The sequence below is a fragment of the Lontra canadensis genome, unplaced genomic scaffold, assembly GCF_010015895.1.
Source record: "Lontra canadensis isolate GAN:19392208 unplaced genomic scaffold, GSC_riverotter_1.0 scaffold5, whole genome shotgun sequence".
NCBI lineage: Eukaryota > Metazoa > Chordata > Mammalia > Carnivora > Mustelidae > Lontra > Lontra canadensis.
The window spans coordinates 37,873,388-37,896,228 of record NW_022630999.1 but is presented as its reverse complement, the minus strand read 5'-3'; the positions used below and the strand labels follow the sequence as shown (position 1 = coordinate 37,896,228).

General features: G+C 43.3%; 1 protein-coding gene across 3 annotated transcripts in view; it reads right to left on the bottom strand.

Annotated features, from left to right (window-relative positions):
• Positions 1-1,659: 1,659 nt before the first annotated feature.
• The window catches only part of SFXN1 (sideroflexin 1), a 35,744-nt gene continuing 14,562 nt past the window's right edge, over positions 1,660-22,841 (bottom strand). For 2 of the 3 annotated variants that reach the window (XM_032851849.1, XM_032851847.1), the window contains exons 3-11: positions 18,813-18,983; positions 18,014-18,112; positions 16,586-16,661; positions 15,926-16,011; positions 14,696-14,823; positions 12,766-12,815; positions 6,622-6,671; positions 6,181-6,228; positions 1,660-2,730 (exon numbers count right to left, since the gene is read on the bottom strand). In XM_032851849.1, coding sequence (XP_032707740.1) covers positions 2,634-2,730; positions 6,181-6,228; positions 6,622-6,671; positions 12,766-12,815; positions 14,696-14,823; positions 15,926-16,011; positions 16,586-16,661; positions 18,014-18,112; positions 18,813-18,983 — 805 coding nt within the window. In that variant the 3' untranslated portion in view covers positions 1,660-2,633. Of the gene's footprint in view, positions 2,731-6,180; positions 6,229-6,621; positions 6,672-10,094; positions 10,179-12,765; positions 12,816-14,695; positions 14,824-15,925; positions 16,012-16,585; positions 16,662-18,013; positions 18,113-18,812; positions 18,984-22,841 lie in introns of those variants that run through there. The other variant, XM_032851848.1, reaches the window with a different exon arrangement.

Here is a 22,841-nt window from a genome sequence, read left to right as displayed (position 1 = left end):
CACCCAAACACATGTATTTTAAGAGTGGGTACAACCAAGATTACACCAGCTCTGACCTCTAGACCCAAGCTCTTGTATATAGTTAACTCACTGAAGCGATGAACAGAGTTACGGTAGCAAAACAGATGTAGAGACTGGAACAAGGTTAAAACACTCAATCCTTTATTAACCTGGTCATAAAGCACACATTCCCCAGTTGGACTCACTGAGATTTTTCTTTGTGAGCTATGTCCTAGGCTACTTCCACATTAGAATCTGACAAACAACCCGAGAGTGAATTTACCTCCCCACTGGGTGCAGTGGTGTTCGTTATCTGGACCTACAGCAGAATTACACGTCCCCTCTGTGCTCATAATAACAAATATTCCTGGAATTACACTTTGTGGGGCTGGGAGGAGGCCTGTGCTCGGCGCATACGGTGTTCCGGTGTTCCTGAAGGTGGAAGGCTGGGAGCCAAAGACAGGAAAGTATTTCCTGCTGAACGCATAATACAAAATCAGGAGTTACTGCCGGTACCCAGATGTTAAGTCTGAATGAAAGGGACCATCAGTTGCACCATAAAACTGTATTACCCTTTACATACAAATAAAAGAGAGAATTTATTTTCGTTCTGAGTTTATTTAACATTTCATCCAGTTGAACTGAAATAATACATTGATTCCAACACTGGCGAGACGCTGTGCTAATACTGAAATAAAAACTAGCAGTCAATAAATATGCACGATCGTAATTCCTCATGACGTTGATAGAAATACGGGTATCTATTTACCTTTATAAGCTCATTGCACTTCATGTAGGATTTTTCTCCAGAAAAGGTATGTCTAAGAGATCAGCAAAATTGCCAATCTTGGTTCATTTGTTCCTTTTTATAAACCACAATTAAACAATACAGTTCATATTTCTATATAAAAGCATCAAGAGTTGGAAGCTTCGGTTAATAATGTTTAAAAAGACACGCCTCCATGTTCATGATCCCTTTCTGGTGTGTATACAGTTTCAGTTAGTTCATCAACCTTCGAGCCAGCTGCTGATGAATTTCTCAGGGAAGGTTAAGATACTGAGATGGAGCCAACAGTTAAGGGGGTTGGGGAGTAAGAATTTTGAGATTAACCAGGGCAGGTTGTTTGGGGGAGAGGGGGCTTCGGTTTCTCCTTAAAAAGTACCTTTTCAGCACCTCATGAAGATCTGCCTTGAATTTCAGGCTCTTCCTACTTTTTAAAGAGAAGCATCTATGGCAGCAAAACACATCCAAGGCCAGCATGGCATGGGGAAGCTAGTTTGCCTCAAATGGTTTCAGACAGAAAATCTAAATGAGAAAATTCTGGTGGCACAAAGGAAGGCTCAGAGTGGCCCCAAGCTTCAGATCCTTTAATCCTTTCAGAGAAAAGAGAAACACAGACACAAGGCACACCATTTTTTCTTTATGAGGAAATTCAGTCTGGTCACATTGTCTGGAAAAATCTGTCAAAACTAGTTTCTACATTTTTTTTCCCCCCACTTACAAGTCTCTGAATTACAATCGAACTGAGTGGCCTCACTCCACACAGCCACCATCCGGCACAGGCCTTGAACATCTTCAGACTTGAAACATAATGTTACATTAAACATAGGTGAAGCTACTACAGATGATGTAAACAGTGGTCCATGGACAATCAGGGTGGAATGTAACACATGATATTCAAGTACAATTCATTTGTGACTGATTCACACACACATTATTTCCATATCTTTCTGAGAGCCGAAGGGGTCTATGAGAAGAAAAGATATGTAGCTAGCTGGATCTGTGCTCTCACTGCTAAAAAGATCAAATAAAGCAGATCCAACCCAGTCATACAGTATTGAACATACTTCCAAAATTAGACATTTGTACATTTCAGTTATTTGATTTGACGTAAATAATTGGATATAAAGTCAACAAGTGCAAAGTAAGATTAACTTCACAGGAATGTAAAACAGAATAAATTTCAAAGTCAATCAAAGAAATCTACCAGCGATATGAATGCACATAGCTGCTGACAGCTGGGATGGCTCATCACATTTGTTTGTTACTGTGACTTTCGGGAAGTAGATGGAAGAGCTTTTACCCTATAAATCCAAAAGGCTCCACATCTACTTTGGGTTACGCACTGCCCAAAGTGGAAGCAAACGTCCTTAATATTTACGAGTCACTTTTTATAGCTTAGGCTCAGAGCTTTTGTGTTTTCTCCAATCACTGCTGAGTGATTTGAAACAAGAATGGGGTAAAAAATTCAGTATTTCAAACAGATTTCCTTTCCACTCACTGACAGTCAATACATATTTATTGAGCGTATGCTGAACATCTACTCTATGCCTAGCAGTGCTTTTTAAAACTCTGGGTGAGGGCTGGTATATCATCTTTGGAAAACAATTACTATAAAAGCTAGAGGAAGGGTATTTCTGTAAATTACATCATGATTCAAATGTAAGGGAGCCAACAGGTTGTTGGGCGCCTGGCCCGTACCAGGTGCTGTGCTGAAAAGTAGCAGCTTGACTCTAAAAGGCTAATGTGGGTCTTTAAAAGGTTTCTGTAACTGGGAGAACCCAGGTGGAACAGGCTTTTCCTCACCAGGTTTGCAGTAGGCGGTATAAGCTGCAGAGTTTCTTCCGCTACTTTACAACCCCTTATTAAAGTATACACGTCGTAATTCAGGATAGGTCTCTTGGATCTTGGCTTGCAAATCAGGCTCCAAGCTTGTCACAGACATGGAACTGGGTAAGGGAGAAATGACAGGATTATTACAGGGGCAGAGCAGGGAATGAGACTCTCGACACGGTGGAGAAGGGACCTCCCCGCCATGCCGCTCCCTGAATCACGACTGGCATTGCAGGACAGTCCTGTTTGAAAAATGCTTCCCGTGCCTTGACCATTAATGCCTGGTTCCTTCTGGAAAATTAATTGTTGCTAATAATCAAATAAATGCAGCTTAAGAGCCCAGCAATTATTAAAAGCTTAAAAACTGTTCATGGCTGGGAGGAAGGCAAGCACGGAAGGACACTCTCAGCTCCCGCTGGCACTGGGAGGCAGTGTGTGGTGATGCCGCTTCCCCAAGGAAACAAAATAATGTTCACCATTAGTAGAAAAGTCAAATGTACTTAGTGGAATTTTTAACACTAAAAATTCACTTGCACGAATATTCTTTTCTTCGTTGTATAATAATACATGCTTATTGCAAACCTTTTAGAAAATACTAAGCTGTACAAGAAAAAAAAATCACCATTGTCACACACTACTGAGCGATGACCTCTGTCAGTCTTTGCTTTACGCATTTAAAAGTACTGAATGCATTATATGTGTATATGTCTTAAAGCTTGTTTTTTTTGGGTTATAAATGCATACTTATTATATAAAAGTATGAAGAAAAATTGTCCAGAGTGCTTATTACCAGAAAACCTGGTAATATTTTGATATGTAATTAATCTTTTTTTTTTTGATACATAATTTGTTTTTAAAAGATTTGGTCTATAATGTAGTTGAGATATGGAAAAATATGAAGTTAAAAAAGACAGAATATAGATATATAAGCAAATGTAAAAAAATAAGAGAAATACTGTGAACATAGGGGGGAAAAGTACCATCATGGTTATGTTCTACACAGTGGACGTGGGATAGTCTTAAAATGACGCTGCTGACGATCTGTCCATTTGTTGGACCAGATATTATGCATTTTAATCCTTATAAAAACCCTGAAAGTCTGATATTATCCTAGTTTTACAGATAAGGAAACTGGAGTGACACCTGAGATTCAAAGCCAGGTCTTTCTTGAACCCAAAGCTGTGCTCCCAACCAGCACGCTATACGGCCTCTTGGTTGTTATTCCATCTATCTAGAAGTACTCGTAATTACTATTACTATATTATAAAGGCAAACCCTGATTTTGGAATTAAAGTTATTCAAACCCTCCTGGGTGGTGGGAAGACTCGCGCTTTAATATCTGTAGTTTTCTTCATTTGTATCATCTGTTCCTTTCGTTGTGACTGACATCACAAGATGATTTTGCTACTATTTGTTACCATTTTGTTACTATTTTCAAAGAACCAACTTTTGACGTCCTGGATCCTCCTATTTCTTATCTCCTTCCTTTTTCTTTCCCCGCGGTATATTCTTTCTGTTCCTTTTTGACCTTAAGTTGGACATTTAGTGCTGGATTTTCAGCCATTCTTCCTTTCTAATAAATACATTTAAAACTATGATTTCCTCTCAAAGCAACACTTTCTTGCTGCTTCCCACAAATGCTGGTAAGGATTATTTCTCACGTGTGCAGGAGAATGGAGGACTGCAGCATATTTAAAGATTTTATTTATTTATTTGACAGACAGAGATCACAAGTAGGCAGAGAGGCAGGCAGAGAGAGAGAGGAGGAAGCAGGCTCCCTGCTGAGCAGAGAGCCCGATGCGGGGCTTGATCCCAGGACCCTGAGATCATGACCCGAGCCGAAGGCAGAGGCTCTAACCCACTAAGCCAACCAGGTGCCCCTGCAGCATGTTTATACAATGAACTATTTCACTGCCGTAAACTGTGAATGAACTTCGCTACATGCAGGAATGTGGATGGATCTTAGCTACATGGTATTAAATAAAAAAGAACGAGCAGCAGAGGACTATATGTAGCATGACACCCTTCCCTAAAAAGTTCCCAAAGAGGCAAAATGAAACATTAGGAAAATATATATATAATAAAATTTTTAAATGCAACAGTCTGATAAATGTGAAATGCAGTATAATGGTTCAATCTGCAGGAGGGAGGAGTATGGGCTGGGAAGAACCTACAAAAACACATAACTTCTTGGTCATATTTGTATTCATGAGTGGGCAACGGACTCATGGATATTCATGATATCATCAAGCAAAATAAGGTCACGTTTGGACCAACAAGGATAGTGCGTAACGAACCAAGGAATAGGAGTAACCCTGTGCTATCCAACTGGGGAGTAAGAAACAAAAAGAGAAAGAAACAAACGTATAAGCAAAAACCGGGAATAAACTTCATTTAAGCCAAGGCCTATGTAGGAAACTCCTTAATGGATTTTCAAATCCTTCAATCTCTAAACTGAAACAGCTTTATATATCAAGGGCTTACCTTGTGTTGGGTGTTCTCAGCATTTCACATGTACTATCTCTACGTCACTGAGTACAAGGTCAACTGTCCGACGCTGGTATATATTAGAGAAATAAACTTTTCTTATGTTAAGTCCTGAGCTTTTGGGGTTTGGAAAGCCAATAGATGTTATTACCCCTCTTTAGATTTGAGGAAATGCATCTGTAATGGGCTCAGAGGATAAATTCTGAAGGTGTGGCCTCCTCCCACGGGGTATGGCTCTAGGCATCAAGGTGATTTCGAGGTTCCCTCTCCTTGACATTTAATGCCCTATTTAAGACCAGTAGGAGTTGAAGACAGAAGTGAGAGAGCAGATAAAAGGCGGAGTTCTTTATCAGGTGGAGTGGACCTGAGCAAGTTAGTTCCAGCACACCTCGTCGGCCTTGGAAAGCCTCGGGCATGAAAGGCTATACCAGGTCCAGGGCCCACTGGGGGTATTACCACGGCAGGAGCCTGGGAACCTTCAGACAAAAGCAAAACAACAAACTGCTGCTCTCTGTACCTTCATGTCAGATTGGCAAGAGGCAGAAGACCTTGATGTATCCCGTGCTGATTTAATGCCCATCCACCCAGTTCTTCCATCAAAAGCGGGATTTAAGGGTAGCTTGTGATGAAAGTACACAGTAAGGATTTTAAGGCAAGAAACTAAGCAGGAAGAAGGGCAGCAAATAAACCAACCACGGAGGCTACGTGCATATAACCGCTGTCCCTAGGGCGGTCTCTAAGTTTGAACATGCCTGTGTTGTGGCTGCCCTGGCCAATGGACTGGATGATGAGAAGCCATATTTGTACCAGAGTTAACCCGACTCTTATGAAAGAATAAAGCATTCCCAAATGTAATGGTGGAGCTGGATAAAGAGAGTTTGGAGATTCAACAGGTGTGTCTTGGACTTCTGTCTGGACTTCTTCCTCTCAGAGACCCGGCTTCATTCATCTTTTTGAACCTCAACTTCCCTTCAAGTGAAAGACGGTAAACCGCGTCTTCAACTGGTTTCCAGATTAAAACTCATGATGGTTCCGAGGAATAGCAAATACATGCCTTTCTTTTTTTTTTTTTTACATACCTTTTCTGAGGAAACAGAGCACAGCACAGAGGTGTAGCAAATACCAAACTTAAAAAAGAAACAAGAAAAAGACAAATGAGAGCATTTTCAAGCAGATGACTTCCAGATTCTTCCTCTCTTTTACCTTTGTAACAATCCCCTTTCTTTGAGCACCATATTTCCTTACAAAAAATACGTCTTGTTTGTCTAATTTTATTATAAGGACTATCAAGATAATTTTAAAAAACATCAAGAGACCTAGCAGAAGTTTAAAAGAGTATCATGCAAATAGTCCCAAACATTGTAGGTTTGTCTCTACTTCTGTCTAATTTTTGGGACCATAAGTTCCAGATGTTCTGGGATGGCCTCACTTTCAAAACTTGCATCCCACTTTATGAACCTGTTCCTTCACCTTTCACATGTTGTGTGTCTACCTTTAAAAAAGAAATTAATTCCACTCACCAAAAGCCAACTAATCCAACTTGAATAGGTGCGCTCATCCACGGGAACCTCTGTATTGAGAGAGAAATTATTTTGGAGACTTTTCATACAGAGACAATTTCTTCCACTGATTAATAGGGAGGAAATGCTCGACGTTCCAAGGCCTGGGTTAGTGGAATCTGGGGGTGACACTGCAACAAGCATGTTAGTCCTGACTTCCTGCAGCCTCCTTGATCGACATGCGAAGATCAAGTGGCTTCTCAGTTTTTTCTCTTGCACGTGTCATCTGAGAGATGCTCAGCTCTGAACAGGTAGAGGAATCGTCACCTCCTACTGGGGAGGCGGTGCAGCCCGGTACCCAGGATGGCAGACAGACAGACCTATATGCAACCGTCTGCCCTGCTGCCTGGTTCCCGACTGTGGGGATAGGGCAGCCAGAGCCCGCCCTCTCCAAGGCAACAGTTGCCTCCAAGTGCGTGGGAGCTGCACCAGGTTGACTTTCGTCAAGTACCCGGGACGGAGCCTGGAGCATAGCAGGACCCAGCAGACACTTCCCTCCTCCCCCTCAGCTTCCCTGTCTTGCTTTTAGTTGCTGTCAATATGGTTAAAATTACTGCTGCCACAGAAAATTTTTGCCTGTAGCTTTTTTTTTTTTTTTAATGGAAATGAACGAATTGGTTGGTCTTTTGGAGAATAGGCACTGTTAGACTTTTAGTTTTCAAAAAGGAGTGGTACCAAAACATGCAAGATAGAGAACAATGGGATAGATGGTTCTAGAAACAAGGCCCCTGAAACAGCGGCAGCTGAGTCGTGCACTGGTTATTATGAAATCAGCCAACTTAGCGCAGAGTCAACACAACTTGTTCAAAGATCATGATCCCCAAGAGGCTTGCATGAGAGGCGTACCCTGGTCCCCGAGAAGACTCCTCTGGCACATAAGTACGTCACGCAGGTTAACGTGAGGGGAGAGAGGCATGTACTAGAGAGGAAGGGAGAGATGTCATCAAGAGGGGACAGACCCACCCCTCAAAGGACAGCAAGAAAAGGACATATTGTATCTTGGGTAACTAGCTCTGTGTGACGATGATGGATCTTCATAAGGAGACGTACGTCCTCTCCCAGGCACTTGCCGGACGTGACGTCCGTGCCGGGTGAGGGAAGGCAGACTAAGTGCTGAAGGAGATTGTGTGGAGGATGAACTTGAACCCGGGAGTGGCCTTCTGATTTCAAGTGGGCTCCTGTCTGAAGCCAACGGGGCTAACGTGTTATCCCAGGGGCCAGCTGTGAGCAGTCTCAAACAAGGTGTATATGAGTGGAAGGTGGACTATGGCTCGTGCTGAAGGTTTCGATGGAAAGGCTCTGAGCAATGACAATGGGCCTGGACAATTCTGACTTAACCCAACCTGGATGTCATCCCTGAGTCTCCCAACTCCTCTCCAGCACCCTAACCACTTGACTCACCCCTACCTCTTAAATAGCACTTAGCCTGAGACTCCATGAGTGAGCTGTGGAGGTCTGGTCTTCCCCTACATACTTACACACTTAGAATTGTGCAAACAGAGGATACTGTAAACAAAAATTTACAGTGAATTAAAGAATAATCATAAGTGTAAAAGACATATATTCAATGAGGAAAAAGCTCAAAAAGTGAGTATAGCTCTCACAAAAAGTTACTACTAACTAACTACTAATTACTATTAACTAACTAAAAAGTTACTACTAACAAAAAGTTACATACTAACAAAAAGTTAGTATGGCTCTCTGCCAGCGTCTTTTTTCTCATAGCTTTGCTGACATACAGTAAACCACACGTATTTGCCGTGTACAACCTAAGTTTTTATACATGTACTCAGCTGTGAAGCCACCGCTATGATCAAGGTCATGAATGTATCCGTCACCCCTAATGCTTTCCCTGTTCCTTGTGCCCTTGGCAGTTCCTTTCTCTTTCCTAATCCCTGCACCCCATTCCCTGGCAACCTCTGATCTCCTTTTTGCCACTACATATGTTTATATTCTCTAGCATTTTAAGTATATCTATTCTTTTAGGAAATCATTTTGGGATTCATTCGGGTGGCTGCATGGATCACTAGTTCGTCACCCTTCCTCGCTGAGTGAGGGGTTCCATTGTATGGAAAAGGCACAATTTGATCATCTACTCTCCTGCTGACGAACATCTGGGTTGTTGCTGGTTTGGGGGCTATTGCAAATAAAGCTGTTGTGAAGCATTCATCTTTTATAGACACAGGCTTTCATTTCTCCTAGGTAAATAGCTAGGAGTGAAATGACTGAAGCATCTATTTCACTTTTTAAGAAACTACCAAACTACTGTCCCAAGTGGCTGTATCATTCTTCATTCTCACCAGCAGGATATGGGAGTTCTAGTTCCTCCACATCCTCACCAACACATGCTGTGGTCAGTCCCTTTGATTTTAACCATTCCTGTAGGTGTTTGGTCACAGCTCATGTAGTTTGAATGTGGATTTCCCCAGTAAATAAAGATACTGAGTGTCTTTCATGTGCTTATTTGATACAGGATATGTATTTGGTGAAACATCCGTTCAGACCTGCTGCCCATTTTAAAAACTGGGTTGTTTTCTTAAACAAGTACTGAGCGACTTAAATCTTCTGGATAGAAATCCTTGACCAGATACAATCTTTGTATAGATTTTCTCCCAGCCTATTTCTCTTTTCATCTCTTAAAGTTTTCAAACAACAGAATGTTACCCTTCTGATGAAGCCCAATTTATCACTTTTTCTCTTATGAACTGCCTTTGCTGTTTTGTCTAAGAAAACTTGGCCAAACTCTTGATCTCAAAGGTGGTCTATTATATTTTTTGCTAGGAGTTTTACAGTTGTTGGTTTTTACGTCTGGAGTATATGAACCACGGGGAGTTAATTTTTATATATTGTTAATTTTTATATATGGTACGGTCAACCCCCTATATAGGGCCCCAATGCCAGGGACCCCGGCATCCACAAGTCTCCCAAGAAGCCATGCTGTGTCCTCTCTGTGAGCTGCGGCAAAGCATGGAGCCTTGAGCCGTCCTCTTCTAGTCTCTGCCACCGCCTGTCGTTAAGGGAGTCAACTCCTCTATTCCCTGTGCTGTAATCAGCAAGGATCAGAACCCCTGCCATGTACCTCTTTCCGTCCCTGAGCTGTATGGTCCCCACGAGCAGGACTCTAGCTCTGTTTCTATGACTCAGCTCGTCGCATGTTGTGTGGCATGTAATGGGCACTCAGCAAAGCGTAACCGAGTAAATAAATGAGAGGGTGGGTAAATAAATGCTACATCCACGTTTAACAGAAAGTCCTGAAAATCTCCAGCGTAGACAGAGCAGCCACCTTTTATTAAAGGAGATATGGAAGGAGTAGAACTTGAGGAATGAGGAACCACAATCTGACCCAAACCACATTAACTGGACTTACTCCCAGTGAAAGCGCCTCAAGGGAAAGGGACCACTGGAGTTATTCTTCCCGTTCTTTGAAGGGCCAGGGTGTCAGCAGTGAGCTCTCTGGTTTATCACAAAGATTTCTGTGAGTCTCCTGTCCACTGCGGATGCTTTTTTCCAGCGTTCCACTGGGGAAAAGGTACAGTGCAGGGGGAGGGATGAGTCACACTGACTGCTCCCCAAGCTCACTGCTAAAAACGCCAAGAATGTGCCATTTGTTTCATGTTTGCAGGTAGGTTTGGTCACGGCCGAGGTAGAAGCCCGGTTAAGCACCTCCCTGCAGAGGGGCACACGCAGCCACCGGGGCTCTGGGAACAGTCAGGGCACAGAGGGAGGCAGACACCGCCCATGTGGTCGTAATGAGCCGTGGGACAAGTGGCCTCTGCACCCTCTGTAGAAGGGGCACGGTGAAGCCGGCCCCTCCCGAGGCATGGGCAAGTGCTCTGGAGGTGGAAATGTAGGGACAGTAAGACAAGCCACCCTGGCCTATGTTTTAGCAAGAGCTAGACTCTCAGTTAAGTCCTCTGGAACTCTTTATGTGGGCAAAATGCCGTATTTCAGGGTAAGGCCACGCTGCGCTTGGGGAGTGGTACGTGTGTATGAACAGCTCAACAACATTCCGCCATTCCCTTCCCAAAGCAACGTCCTCCTCCGAGGTCTGGGGCAGGACAGGCACAACCGGACCCCCTGTAGCCAGCGGGACGTTAGGACTGAGCGTCGGCTACTCTGACCACCGCTCCAGACCTTGCCACGGTGGTTCTGAGGCCGGTGGCCTCCCCCAGCTCCCGGTGGGGCCCTTCAGCGCTGGAGAGTGGGGCAGACAGAGGGCTGCTTTGTGAAGGACAGGTGAGGTGGCACATCTCCAAGTTATTATGGGCGAAATACAGTATCAAGCAAAGCTAAAAGGTGCACACTGAGGAGAGGGAGGAAAACAAAGTATACACTCATTTATTAATGTGAGAAAGCCCATAGCTATAATCCTAATCCTAAAGCCTTTCCTGATCAAGAGCCAGGAGAGAAAAACTCAGGGCATCAAGTCGATGTCTGCACAGTTATGGGTGTCCTGGAGGGGCCACTCACTGCCAGTGTCCTGGAGGGATGCTGCAAACTCCACTTCAATTAATTTGATAGGTTTCTTCTTTCAAAGCCTAGATCACTTCCCATAAGTAAAGCAGGGACGGATAGAGAAAGGAGCACTAATTTTTTTCAGATTATTTGAAAATCACGGAGATGTCAAAGCTGATGAATTCCAAATGTGTATGTAATTTGGTAGTTTTAGGATATAGTCGCTGTTCTAGTACATAAACTAATCCATTAGCAGCTTTTAAGGGTTCATCCTTTTCTGAGCTTTGCACCAGGAAGAGATTTGGGCAAAACTTCATCATTAATTCACAGAAGAAGAGCTCAGTGGCTACATCAGGTAGGTAAAATGCCAGATGAGTCCACAAAGACATTTTGGTCCGTACCAACAGCTTTCCTGCTTCCATGTATGTAACTGTTTTGTTCTTCGGGACAGTCCTGTCGCTACAGAGCCACGACAACACACTGCACAATTCATACCGACGTGTAACATTGCTAGAAGAGGACACGCATGGAATAGAAACTTCTTCCATGTGCCCAAAGCACGCAAACAAGAATAGGAGAAAAGGTGCTGGAGAGGGTCCCCTTTCCCTAACATGGGGTTGGGGCACTGACAGGTGACAACCTGGCTACCGTGGGTCAAAGGAGGCACTCAACATTACTGTTTCCTCACAGCAGACTTTCTGGCTTACTTCTCTAAGAATGCCCCTATACTGAAAGTTTATGAAATGCTCACTTAGTGTTGACCGTAGCTTTCCTTCTGGGGCACATGGGAGGTATACGGGTCAGTGAACATACTCCTAATCAATGACGTCATTCAGGAAGTGTTTGGCTTGTGAACTATGTCCTTGTTTAAAGCTTTATATATCATCCCCCCGATGTTATGGTTCTGTTTCCCAGAGCCAAAACAATTCACCCCAGGAGAGCTGTGGTCTTCCCCACAACACACCTGCTCCTCCAGTGAGGAACCGGGCTCCTTTTTCTTGGCAGATCTACCAGGGCCACTTTCCAAACCGCATGAGCCAAGTGAGTCACCCTGTTCTATTGTATCCCGCTTGTGAAAGAAAGGGAAAATGAGGGTGAAGCACGAACACTACTGCTTTAAACCGGGAAGCTAGAAAAAGCAGCGGGGAACCATTAAGAGTCCTTGTTCACAGTGTCATCCTGTAATATTTTCAGACCCTGAAGGGAGGTGGCTGACAGATTAATGAATTACTTAGTAGATATGATCACCAAAGGAAAATACACTGGGTACTGTATTCAGGGTCCTATAAAGCTACTACTCCAAACTCTTTTTTCATTTCTGGTAGTATGTGTAGTGACGTACACACACGTCATCCCAAATTCACAGTGTCTCTTCATGATCACCTGGCTGGGCATCCAAAGGATGACCAAGATAAGCCTTAACTGAGTACAGCCTCTCAGGAGGAATGGGTAGCCACCTTCAGTTATGAAAGTTTTTTCAAAGATCTGAGATCAGAAGTGAAATGTTCCTGGAAACATCTTTTTATTTACACAAGTGCCCAAGTGCCAGTGGCCTTCAATTCTTTACGCACTGGGTAGGAAATATTCTGTATTGTTTGAAGTCTGAAAAGGAATTGAAAGGAATGGACAGAGACTAGAACTGGGGCTTACCTTTAGGAAGGCTTTCTTCTCCAAAGTGTTCATGATAAATGGAGGGATGGCTGCAAGGAAAGACAGATCCATTTCAATCTTTCTTTAATATTTATTTTCAGTTCACGCCTTTTCAACTATTTCACAAAAAGGTTTATGTCACTTTTAGGCTATTTTCACACTGGCAGAGCGAAATTATTTGCAGTAATTCTTTAGAATGCTTTAGCATTTAAAAAATTTTAAAACAATGTAATAATGCTCTTTACCAGCCAGAAAATTTTATAATCTTGAAGAGAACTTTACATTTACCTTGAAACAGTACAAACCTCAGGAATTTTCCCCTTCTGTGCTAATTAAACAAATGCAACCTCCCCCAGGCATCCCTCCCACGTGGAGTCCAGTAAAAAGATTCTGCCTTAAGAAAAAGATTCCTGCCTTGAGGAAGAAAAGTCACCTAACTTCTCTGGGCCTCAGTGTTCTGTTTTCCTCATCAATAACATGGGGAGAATTCTATCAAACTGGCTGTGATGGTTGGAGACAATAATGCAGGTAACACCTTGGGTAGCAGTAGTACATTATTACTTATTATTGACATTTATTATTATAAATTATAGTACAATTTCTAGCAGACTAAACTGTCACATCAACCACTTCCATATGGCAATTACCTCTATAGCTTCCACTGGGACAGAAAGGTTGTGTTTCTTCTCTGGGGACTCATAAATGTTTAAAATAACCAAGCCACTAGAAATAGATCTGTTGGGCTGGATGAGCTCCAAAGGCGAACCTCGTTTTTCAAAATGAGCAAGAACAAAACGCAAACCAAAAGCAAATGCAGGACAGAGAGGTTGGAGTTGTAAGCCTGATGGTGGCAGATGTGGAAATCCGGATATTGCTGGTGTGTTGGGACAGGCGCTGCAGCCCCTCGTGGGTTAGTGACTGTGTGCTGGTCCCAGACTCTGGGGACCCTGGTCTGTTTCACGACTGCGGTTTCCACAGCACACCCACCCCCCGCAGTGAGCACTGCTGTCTCCTGAGGATGCCAAGGGATTCCTTCATTCAATCATTTAACAGTGGCTACATCAGATAACCTGAATGATCTGGGATTATAACTGATGCCACTATAAAGTTCCGCAAAATTTTCCTTCAGGCCCTTTTCTTCAACTTTGGTTACCTACTCTTACTCGTGGGCTGATGAGACTCACAATGACAAAAGGCACTTAAAGACAACAAAAGATACTAGCAGGACAAGCTGACAACAAGTGATTAAGTGTGCTTCTTTTGACAGCTTGGTTAATAGCCAAGTGCTTTTTGCATCCAGCTGAGATGATGAAATTAATCCCACTAATTTCTTTTTTTTTTTTTGTAAAGAGCACTAGACTTCCCAGGCCCTCTGTTTCCTGAGTGAGTCTGAGAATTTTCTCTCGGCCTTGGTCTGAGGGTGGCTCCAGGAAGTCGTAGGAGTGAGTGAAAGGGTCTCAGAGGAGCCACAAACAATGCAGATTTTGGCTGTGGGTCATGTCAACTCCCAGCCCTATGGACAAAACTGGGCAGAAGCTTGGCATACATCTTCATAGCTGCTCTAACCGACCCGACTTGGTTTGTATTCCTAGGGTTTCTCATCGATACAAGTAAATCTTCAGTAGAAATTATTATTCTGATTCAAGAATTTTTAGAAGTTTCTTCTCAAGGTATACGAAAATCAAAATTTTTGCCTTCAAGTTCTCATCACCCGTACTATCCCCACCCTGGTCCAAACCAGCCCCATCACTGGCCTGCTGTAGCGGGCCAGCCTCCTCGCCAGGCTCCAACCATCACTGCTGGCCCTCTTCACGCTGCACACAGCCTGGATGTCATGCCCCTAAAGCCTCAGGATCACACCACTCCCGTGCCCACGCTGCTTCCCACCCCGCAGGCTACAGCCAGGGCCCGTGGACAAAGAGCTACTAACCCATGCCCGGGGCTGCCATTAGAATCCTGGAGACGACGACTTGCATGATGGCTTGTTTTGCAGCGTTGGCTGACTCACCCAAGCGGTTCCCATTCTCATCTGTGACGGGAATGCCAACTTTGAGCTCCCTGCCGAGCAAAACGCAGGCAAAGAAGTTCACAGAGGCCGTTGTGAGACGGCTGGAAATGGCACTGTGCTACGGAACGTCAAGTCCATACTGAATCCAAATGCCCACTTGAGTGTCATTTTTGGCACTAACAGGTCCATTTTTATTTTTTAAAGATTTTATTTCTTTGACAGAAAGAGAGATCGAGCAGTGGGGAGGGGCAGAGGGAGAGAGAGAAGCAGACTCCCTGCTGAACTCGGGACTTGATCCCAGGACCCTCTCCCTCTGCCCCTCCCCCTGCTCACTGTCATTCTCTCTGTCTCAAATAAATAAATTAGTAAATAAAATCTTAAAAAAAGAAAAGTAAAATAACACTAGTAAACTCCGTGGGAAAAAAGTGTTGCATTTTTAATAACAATGTAATTCAAAGGGTGAACATGCTAACTTAAAGGTAAGGCTAATTTCTATGCTCACATGCAAATCTCAGCAGCTTTCCAAATGAGAGACAATTATAAAACACGGCATTAGTGAGTAAACTCACCACACTGACATGGGAATCACTAGTCTATGGCACCGCTGGATAGTTAACTCTGGCCACTAGCACTAAAATTATAGCTCCTATTTTACCCTGTTCTTCATTATCCGTTCCAAAATGCTTTTTCTTGTTCTTTCTTCCCTTTAAATTTCTACCAGTTCTATAAAATACTTCCAAAAATATAGATTAATATTATTTTAAACCCATTAAGACAGTTCTGGGGTGGGGGGCAGCCTATTTTAGAGAACAGACTTTCTGTGCATGGGCCTTCTTTGCCTAGCTCTAAAACAACCAAATGTTAGTTGGAAATATATGTTTTAAACTTTTTATTACACAGAAGTCGAGAGAGTATTCTAACCCCCCACATACTCATTAGCCTACTTCAATAATTAGCAACTCATGGCTAAGCTTGTTTCATTAACGGAGCTATCCTTGTGCCCACAATAGATTACTTGGAAACAAACCTGAGGTCCCATGTAATTCCATCCATAAATATTAAAATGAATTATTAAAAGTTCCAACAAAATGAATTATTACCAGACTGTACTGTCAAGCACCAGTCCTTTCTAAGACTGCATATGAATCTTACCTTTGCCTCATTAATGGGATATTAATGCAATTAGCAGCAGCCACGGCAGCAAAGGGAACAAAACGTCCTATGAGTGGTGAGACATGCTGCGGAAAGAAAAATCCCAAATGCATTATCTTACTTTGCCCATGTGACTGAATGCAAATACTTACTTTTCCTTGAAAGCTTGCTAAAAACAGTCTTATTTGTGTGGCAACTCAGGCCAGGAGTACTTTCAAAACTTGTTTCCTGGGAGTATTTGTGGATTTCCAGCACGGGTGCACTGGGACAAGGTGGGCTTCCAAGACATTTACCAGATTGGCCTGGCTGATGGACCGGGGTAGGCCTTGGAGTCATGGTGTCTTGAGTTCAGGAGCTGGTGTCTCCACCTTTCCAGAGGTGTGGGTGCGGGCCCACTCCTCGGCACACAGCCTCTAGTGGGCAGTTAGGGTTGGGGAGCACTGGCCACATAAGACGCAGTGCCAGGGACGGACCAGGGGCTTGGCAGAGGTGGCTGGTGACAGCACTTCTGAGACCCCACTGAGATAGGCAGGCAAAGATAATGATGGTAACAAGAAAGTCCCAGGACCTGAGCTATTTTGAGAAATAATGGAGAGACCTGGGGGCAGTCGGGTAAGAACAAAGGAAGAAGCCTTACTGGGGTAATAAAAATCCGAGTACCTTGGTTAACGCGTTAAGTCCTAGAGCTGTTGCCACGGCACCAGTTGTTGCGGAAACGTAAGCTGCTCCCAACTCACTGCAAAGAAAGGATAGAGCGTGAAAAACGAGTGCCCATCAGGAAACTCGGGTTCAACACTTTCTGAGAAAACGAGGGGACAATGTGAAAGGGCATGATTAAGAAGGAAGAGCCCACAAAACAAGCCTCATTATCACTCTACAAACGGACAAACGCAGACTGGAAGCAAGCAGCCCCTGGAAGAGTGGCTGTTCATGCAGACAAGCCGACCAGCACCTTCAGCAGCGGCCGTAGGGAGTCGATACTGGGGGTAACGGAGGAGCTGCGCGTGTGTAGGGAACGGCATCTCAGCCGAAGTGCGGCAGCATATCTGCCTAAATTAAAAGTACTTCTCAAAGTATGAATACACATACTGGGATAAAACTTCCATGCTGCTATTCTTAAAACTAACTCGCTGCATCAAAATCCTAGAAGTCCCATCTGCAACAGGCAGTTAAGCACAGCTGTTTTCTCTTATTTTAAATACAACTGGAGGGGCACCTGCGTGGCTCAGTCAGTTAAGCATCTGGCTCTGGCTTTCGGCTCAGGTCATGATCTCAGGGTCGTGAGATCGAGGCCCACACTGGGTTCTGTGCTGGGTGTGGAGTCTGCTTAAGGTTCTGTATCCCTCTCTTTCTCTCCCCCGCCCCCACCCCCGGTGTGCTCTCTCTCAAAAGATAAATAAATAAATAAATAACTAAATACAAATAAATAAAATAAGTGTGAATTCAAAGGGTTGGAAGAAATGAAGGTGTGTTAAACACTGTTGGTGACAGATTTCCACAGCCTTTGCTCCATATGGTGACAAGAGAAGGATACGGACTGTCAGAAGCTATCTAAAGTGACAAAAAAGAAAACACTCTGAAGTGTTCTCCAAGTTGAGCTAAAAGTTTTGGTTCGCTAATTTCTTAAATCTGCTTGAACACTTTTTTTTTTTTATAGGAGGCAATATTTTATAGCTATTACTTTCTGTTTGGCTCTATAGATGGCTTATTTAAAGACAAATCCTAAATAAAAGTCCCCTTGGTTTCTGCAGAGATCACACTCTGGACGCCGCTAATTTTGATGGTGTTAACTGGCCACAGGCTCGGGGTAGACGGGGGTACAGCCTGTCATCTGCCACAGGCTGGCCCTCGACTGCCCACCCTGTGTCCTGCTTGAGGGTGTGCCCACCAGCATCCCTAACAGCATGAATGATCTCTGAGAAGGCAGGCTGGACAAGATAAGATGATCATCTTGATGGGAAGGCAGGAAGAGAAGGGCTACTGGAAAATATGCCCCATGATATTCTGAAGAACACCAACAGTCTACACACCACTGACCCCAACGCACACTGGGGCAGTACGGAGAATGATTAAGTCTCAGGGTCTTACTTTACAGTGAGGGGAGCGTCTCCGCTTCTGTTGGTGTAATTGACCACGGCGTTGAAGGACTGGTTGATCCATTGCCAGAACAGCACCGCCGGTGTGGTCCTAAAACAGAGCGATCCATCACACACCGGCCATCGCCTGTGACCTAGCCGCTGGGCGGAACAGAAAATGTGAACACCAGTAACCACAGAGGAGATGGACTGCGGAAGGAGAACGCTAGGTCAGAGACCGTGCGTCCTGCGTCGAAGGCTTCAGACCTGAGTGGCGGGGCAGAAGGGCGCCCTCTGATTCTCAGCCTCCTTCTTTGGCTCTGGGTAACCCCAAGCTCAAAGGGCTACAGTAAGGATCAAGTCATCCTCCTTAAACCTGATCTTAAATCTGCAGACAGCCTGGCATACAGCAGACACTCAATGCTCCTTCTCTTGGGGAGAAAAGCCAGCTGTGTGTGGGTGAAGGAGCCCTGCTGCCTCCTCACAGCACGTGAGAGCCTGAATGTCTGCGTCTACCGCTACAGCTATGGCTATGGCTACGGCTATGGCTATGGCTACGGCTATCCATCTCATTTTCTTTCGGGTGTTAAGAGTTAGGGAAAAATTCAGTCTCCTTTTGAACGACAGAGAGAATACTATTTATTTAGCACCGGGGAAAGTTAAGGCCACCCCCCCACCCCCAAGTTATGACATTTACACAAAATGGAAGTCAGCGTGGAATGACATTTATTTCAATAAAACTATTTACATACGAAAATGTACTTTAAGCTTCTGAGTATAAAGTGAACGGTTGTTACATTTCCATAACTTACCTATAAAATGTCATCATACAACCTGTGATGGTCATGTTCATTGGAACCTGAGCTGACATTCTTCCTATCAAAATCATCTTTTCACCCGTGTCAGGATGAAAAGCTGAATCATAGATGTACTTTGCTCTCCATAATTCATTTTCTGTAAGACCTGGAGGAAGAATCCCTTGCCTAGGGAAACAAGAAGTGACAAGGACAGAAAGTAAGAAGAAGAATAAAAAAAACCGTTCATTTCCAAGAGCTCTCCAGTGCTCTAGAGACATGGCGCTAGAAAAGTTTTGAAGTTTACCCTTACCTAAAACAACTGTGCCTGCGGGGAAATTTTAGTAACACAAAAGAAAGTAAACACAATGAACATTTCAAACCCACGTATCTCAAACCGTCTGCAATTTTGAAAAACAAAAACTTATTTTGTGTCTTAAAGTATTCAACTCTGAAATACCCTTGTTTTAAATGACATATTTAAAAATGTATTTTGAACTTTGCAAATTCTGTAATATTTTCAACCAATTAGACAAAAGCTGTGGCAATCAAGAACATCAATTAATTTTTATACCTACAGTCTGAAACCCCAGATTAGAAGGGCTCATTGTTTTATCCTGTTATCAAAGAAACACATGTTCATTGCTAAAAACTTAGAAAATAGACATTCATTAATGCAATTAAAACCACTGAAGCCCTTGATTACTCATGTCCACTGATACTGTTTTGTGAAGACGCAGCCACAGTCTTGCAGATCTGTCTATGCCCCCTCAGGATCTCTATGAACACCATACCTGTTGCTTTAGGACGACCTTTTAAAAATGAATAGTATTTCGTAAACGCTTTTCTATATCTTTAGAGCTTCTTCTCTATCAGCTGTACTGGGTTGAATAGTGTCCCTCCAAATTCATATCCACCCAGAACCTCAGAATGTGATCTTATTTGGAACCAGGGTCTTTGTGGATGTAATAGTTAAAATGAGGTCATGCTGATAAGGGAGAGCCGTAAATCTGATGACCAGTGCCCTTGAATGCCAGCCACGTGCAGACAAAGAAGGTCCTGTGATTTCAGAGGCAGAGACTGGAATAATGTGGCTCCAAATCAAGGAACATCAAGGCATCCCTCGGGCCACCGGAAGCTGGAAGAGGAGAGGAAAGATTCTCCCGCAGAGCCTTCAGAGGGCAGTCACTCTCCCGACACCGTGGTTTCCGACTTTAGCCTCCAGAACTGCAACAGAACAAATTTCCACTGTCTGAAGCCACTCGGTCGGTGGTAATTGGTTACAGCCGCCTTAGGAAACTAACACATCATCCTTTTAAATGCTCCAGTCTTCCGCCGCAGGATTCTAATAGTGGATTATCCCAATCCCTACTTCGGGGCACTTTAATTGCTTCTAATCTTTTCCATTTGTAAAGGATGAGGAAGTCAATCTCCTTAATAAATCTCTCCTCTGCATCTAAGATTATTAATCAGAAACAAATGCTGAGCCCAAAGTTATGTAAAATTTTGAGGCGGTGAATATGTTTTTTGTCATTCTTCTCTACTTGAGTATGTCTGTTGATCCTGGGGTGGGGGGGCAGCACCCTCACTGCCAAAGCGGCTCTCGTGTAAACTTGATCCAACTTGACCCGCTGTAGGCCAATCTTGTTAGCTGTGTTATCTGCTCCCCTGAACATTTTTATCTTGATGTAGTCAGGCAGGAAAAAACGCAGTCTTTGCCTAGAAAGGGCTGACCTGCTTCAGGGTTATACAAATATTCACCTCTACGTCTTGCACTTTCGTAACAGGGTTATTTTTTGTTTTGGTTTTTTGTTTGTTTGTTTTTTTAATTGTCGCTGAGGTTTTTAATTTATTTGGGATTTATCTTAAGATAGGAAAATGCTGAACTTGCTTAACTTGACTTTACCATTGGCTGCTCTGCCACCCTAACACCCAGATTGAAATGCTATAGTCATCATCAGTTGAGATCCTGTGAATGCTGGGCTTGGTTGGTGTTGGGGCTTTCTATAGAGTTCCCACTATCTTTACCCTGTGGGGCCCATGCCCACCCTCCCACTGACAATCTATTCTATGCCTGGTAGAACAGCAGTCTCTCCTCTTTCAAAAGTGCCTAAGTTATGTTCATTCTTGGGGCGTCTGGGTGGCTCAGTTGGTTAAGCAAGTGCCTTTGGTTCAGGTCATCATCTCAGGTCCTGGGAATGGGCCATTGTCAGGCTCCTTACTCAGCAGGGAGCCTGCTTCTCCCTCTCCCTCTGCCGGCTAGTGCTCGGTCTCTCTCCGTCATAAAACAAAAACAAACAAAAACTAACCTAAGTTATGCTCCTTCTTTTTTCAGACAATGCTTAGAATTATTCTGTCAGTTTTATAGGTGAGCACAATTGTATTTGGACTGAAACTGTACTGATTTGGAGAGCATTGACACCTGTACTGTATTAAGACTTTTCATCCAGACTTACTGCATGTTTCTCCAGTTATCAAAAGCTTCTTTTAATGACCACCCCCAAGTGGGTCTGGAACTGTTTCACGCTTCTGGGCAAATGTAATCCCAGATATTTTATATATAGGTACATGTATATTTTTGGCCTTATGGATGCTATTAACATAATACTGTCTAATAAATTATTGCTGATGTATAGGAAACTGATGACTTTTTGTGTAGCCTACTTGTTGTATTCTCTTATTGGTTCTATTGGGTTTTTTTAGTTGATTGGTGAGAAAATCATCATTTGCAAAAAAAAAAAAAGACGAAAGAAATTATCTCATGTTTTTATGATTTGTACATCTTCTTTCATCTGTCTTCGTTTTTTTAAAGTTTATTTATTTAAGCAATGTCTACGCTCAACATGCGGCTCAAATTCAGGATCCCATGCACAACTGATAAATCAGTCAGGCACCCCTTTTACTTCTTTTTTAGGTCTTTCGAATTGGTTAGAGCTCCAGAACAATGTTATACAATAGTGAAGATAAAGGTATCCCTGACTTGCTCCTGACTTTAAAGAGAACGCCTCATAGAGCAAAACTTTTAGGGGAGTGTTATAAGGTGTTATGTTCAAGTCTGGGAAAACAGACTAATGGCTTTATTTATTCTAATACTTCTTGGAATTTTTTGCAGTCATTGGGGTGTGGCATCCTTAAGAATGGGATATCGGGGTGCCTGGCTGGTTCAGTCAGTGAGGCACACAACTCTTGATCTGAGTTTTAAGTTCAAGCCCCATGTTGGCTATGGAGATTATGTAAAAATAAAATCTTTTTTTTTTTTTTAAAGATTTTATTTATTTATTTGACAGATCACAAGTAGGCAGAGAGGCAGGCAGAGAGAGAGGAAGCAGGCTCCCCGCTGAGCACAGAGCCCGATGCGGGGCTCGATCCCAGGACCCTGGGGAAGGGTCTGAGCTGAAGGCAGAGGCTTTAACCCACTGAGCCACCCAGGCACCCCTAAAAATAAAATCTTAAGAAAAAAAAGAAAATGGGCTGTAAACTTTTCCAAATTTGACTATGGAAGCCACTTTCTCTCCTTTCTTTCCTTCTCCCCTCCTTTCCTCCCCCCCTCTTTCTATCTTTCTCTGTCTTTCTGCCTTTCTTTCTTTCTCTCTCTCCCTCTCTGGTGTTGGGGTGAAATATTCCACAGGATTGCTTTTCTGCTGAACTGTCTGGGACGTTCAGCTCTACTCTTTCATTATTTGGTGTGATGCTGGCTGCTAACGTGGGTGTGTGTTCTTTACCATATTAAAGAAATACAGTACATTATTCCTAGCTGATCAATTATTTTCTGAGGAACACATGGATAATTTAACCTTCTTTCAGGCATCTATCAAGATGTGACTTTCTTGCTTCAATGTGAGAAATTCCACTGATAGATGTCCTAAAATTAAACAACTTTTTTTTTTTTAAAGATTTTATTTATTTATTTGACAGATAGAGATCACAAGTAGGCAGAGTGGCAGGCAGAGAGAGAGAGAGGAGGAAACAGGCTCTCCATGGAGCAGAGAGCCCGATGTGGGGCTCGATCCCAGGACCCTGAGATCATGACCTGAGCCGAAGGCAGAG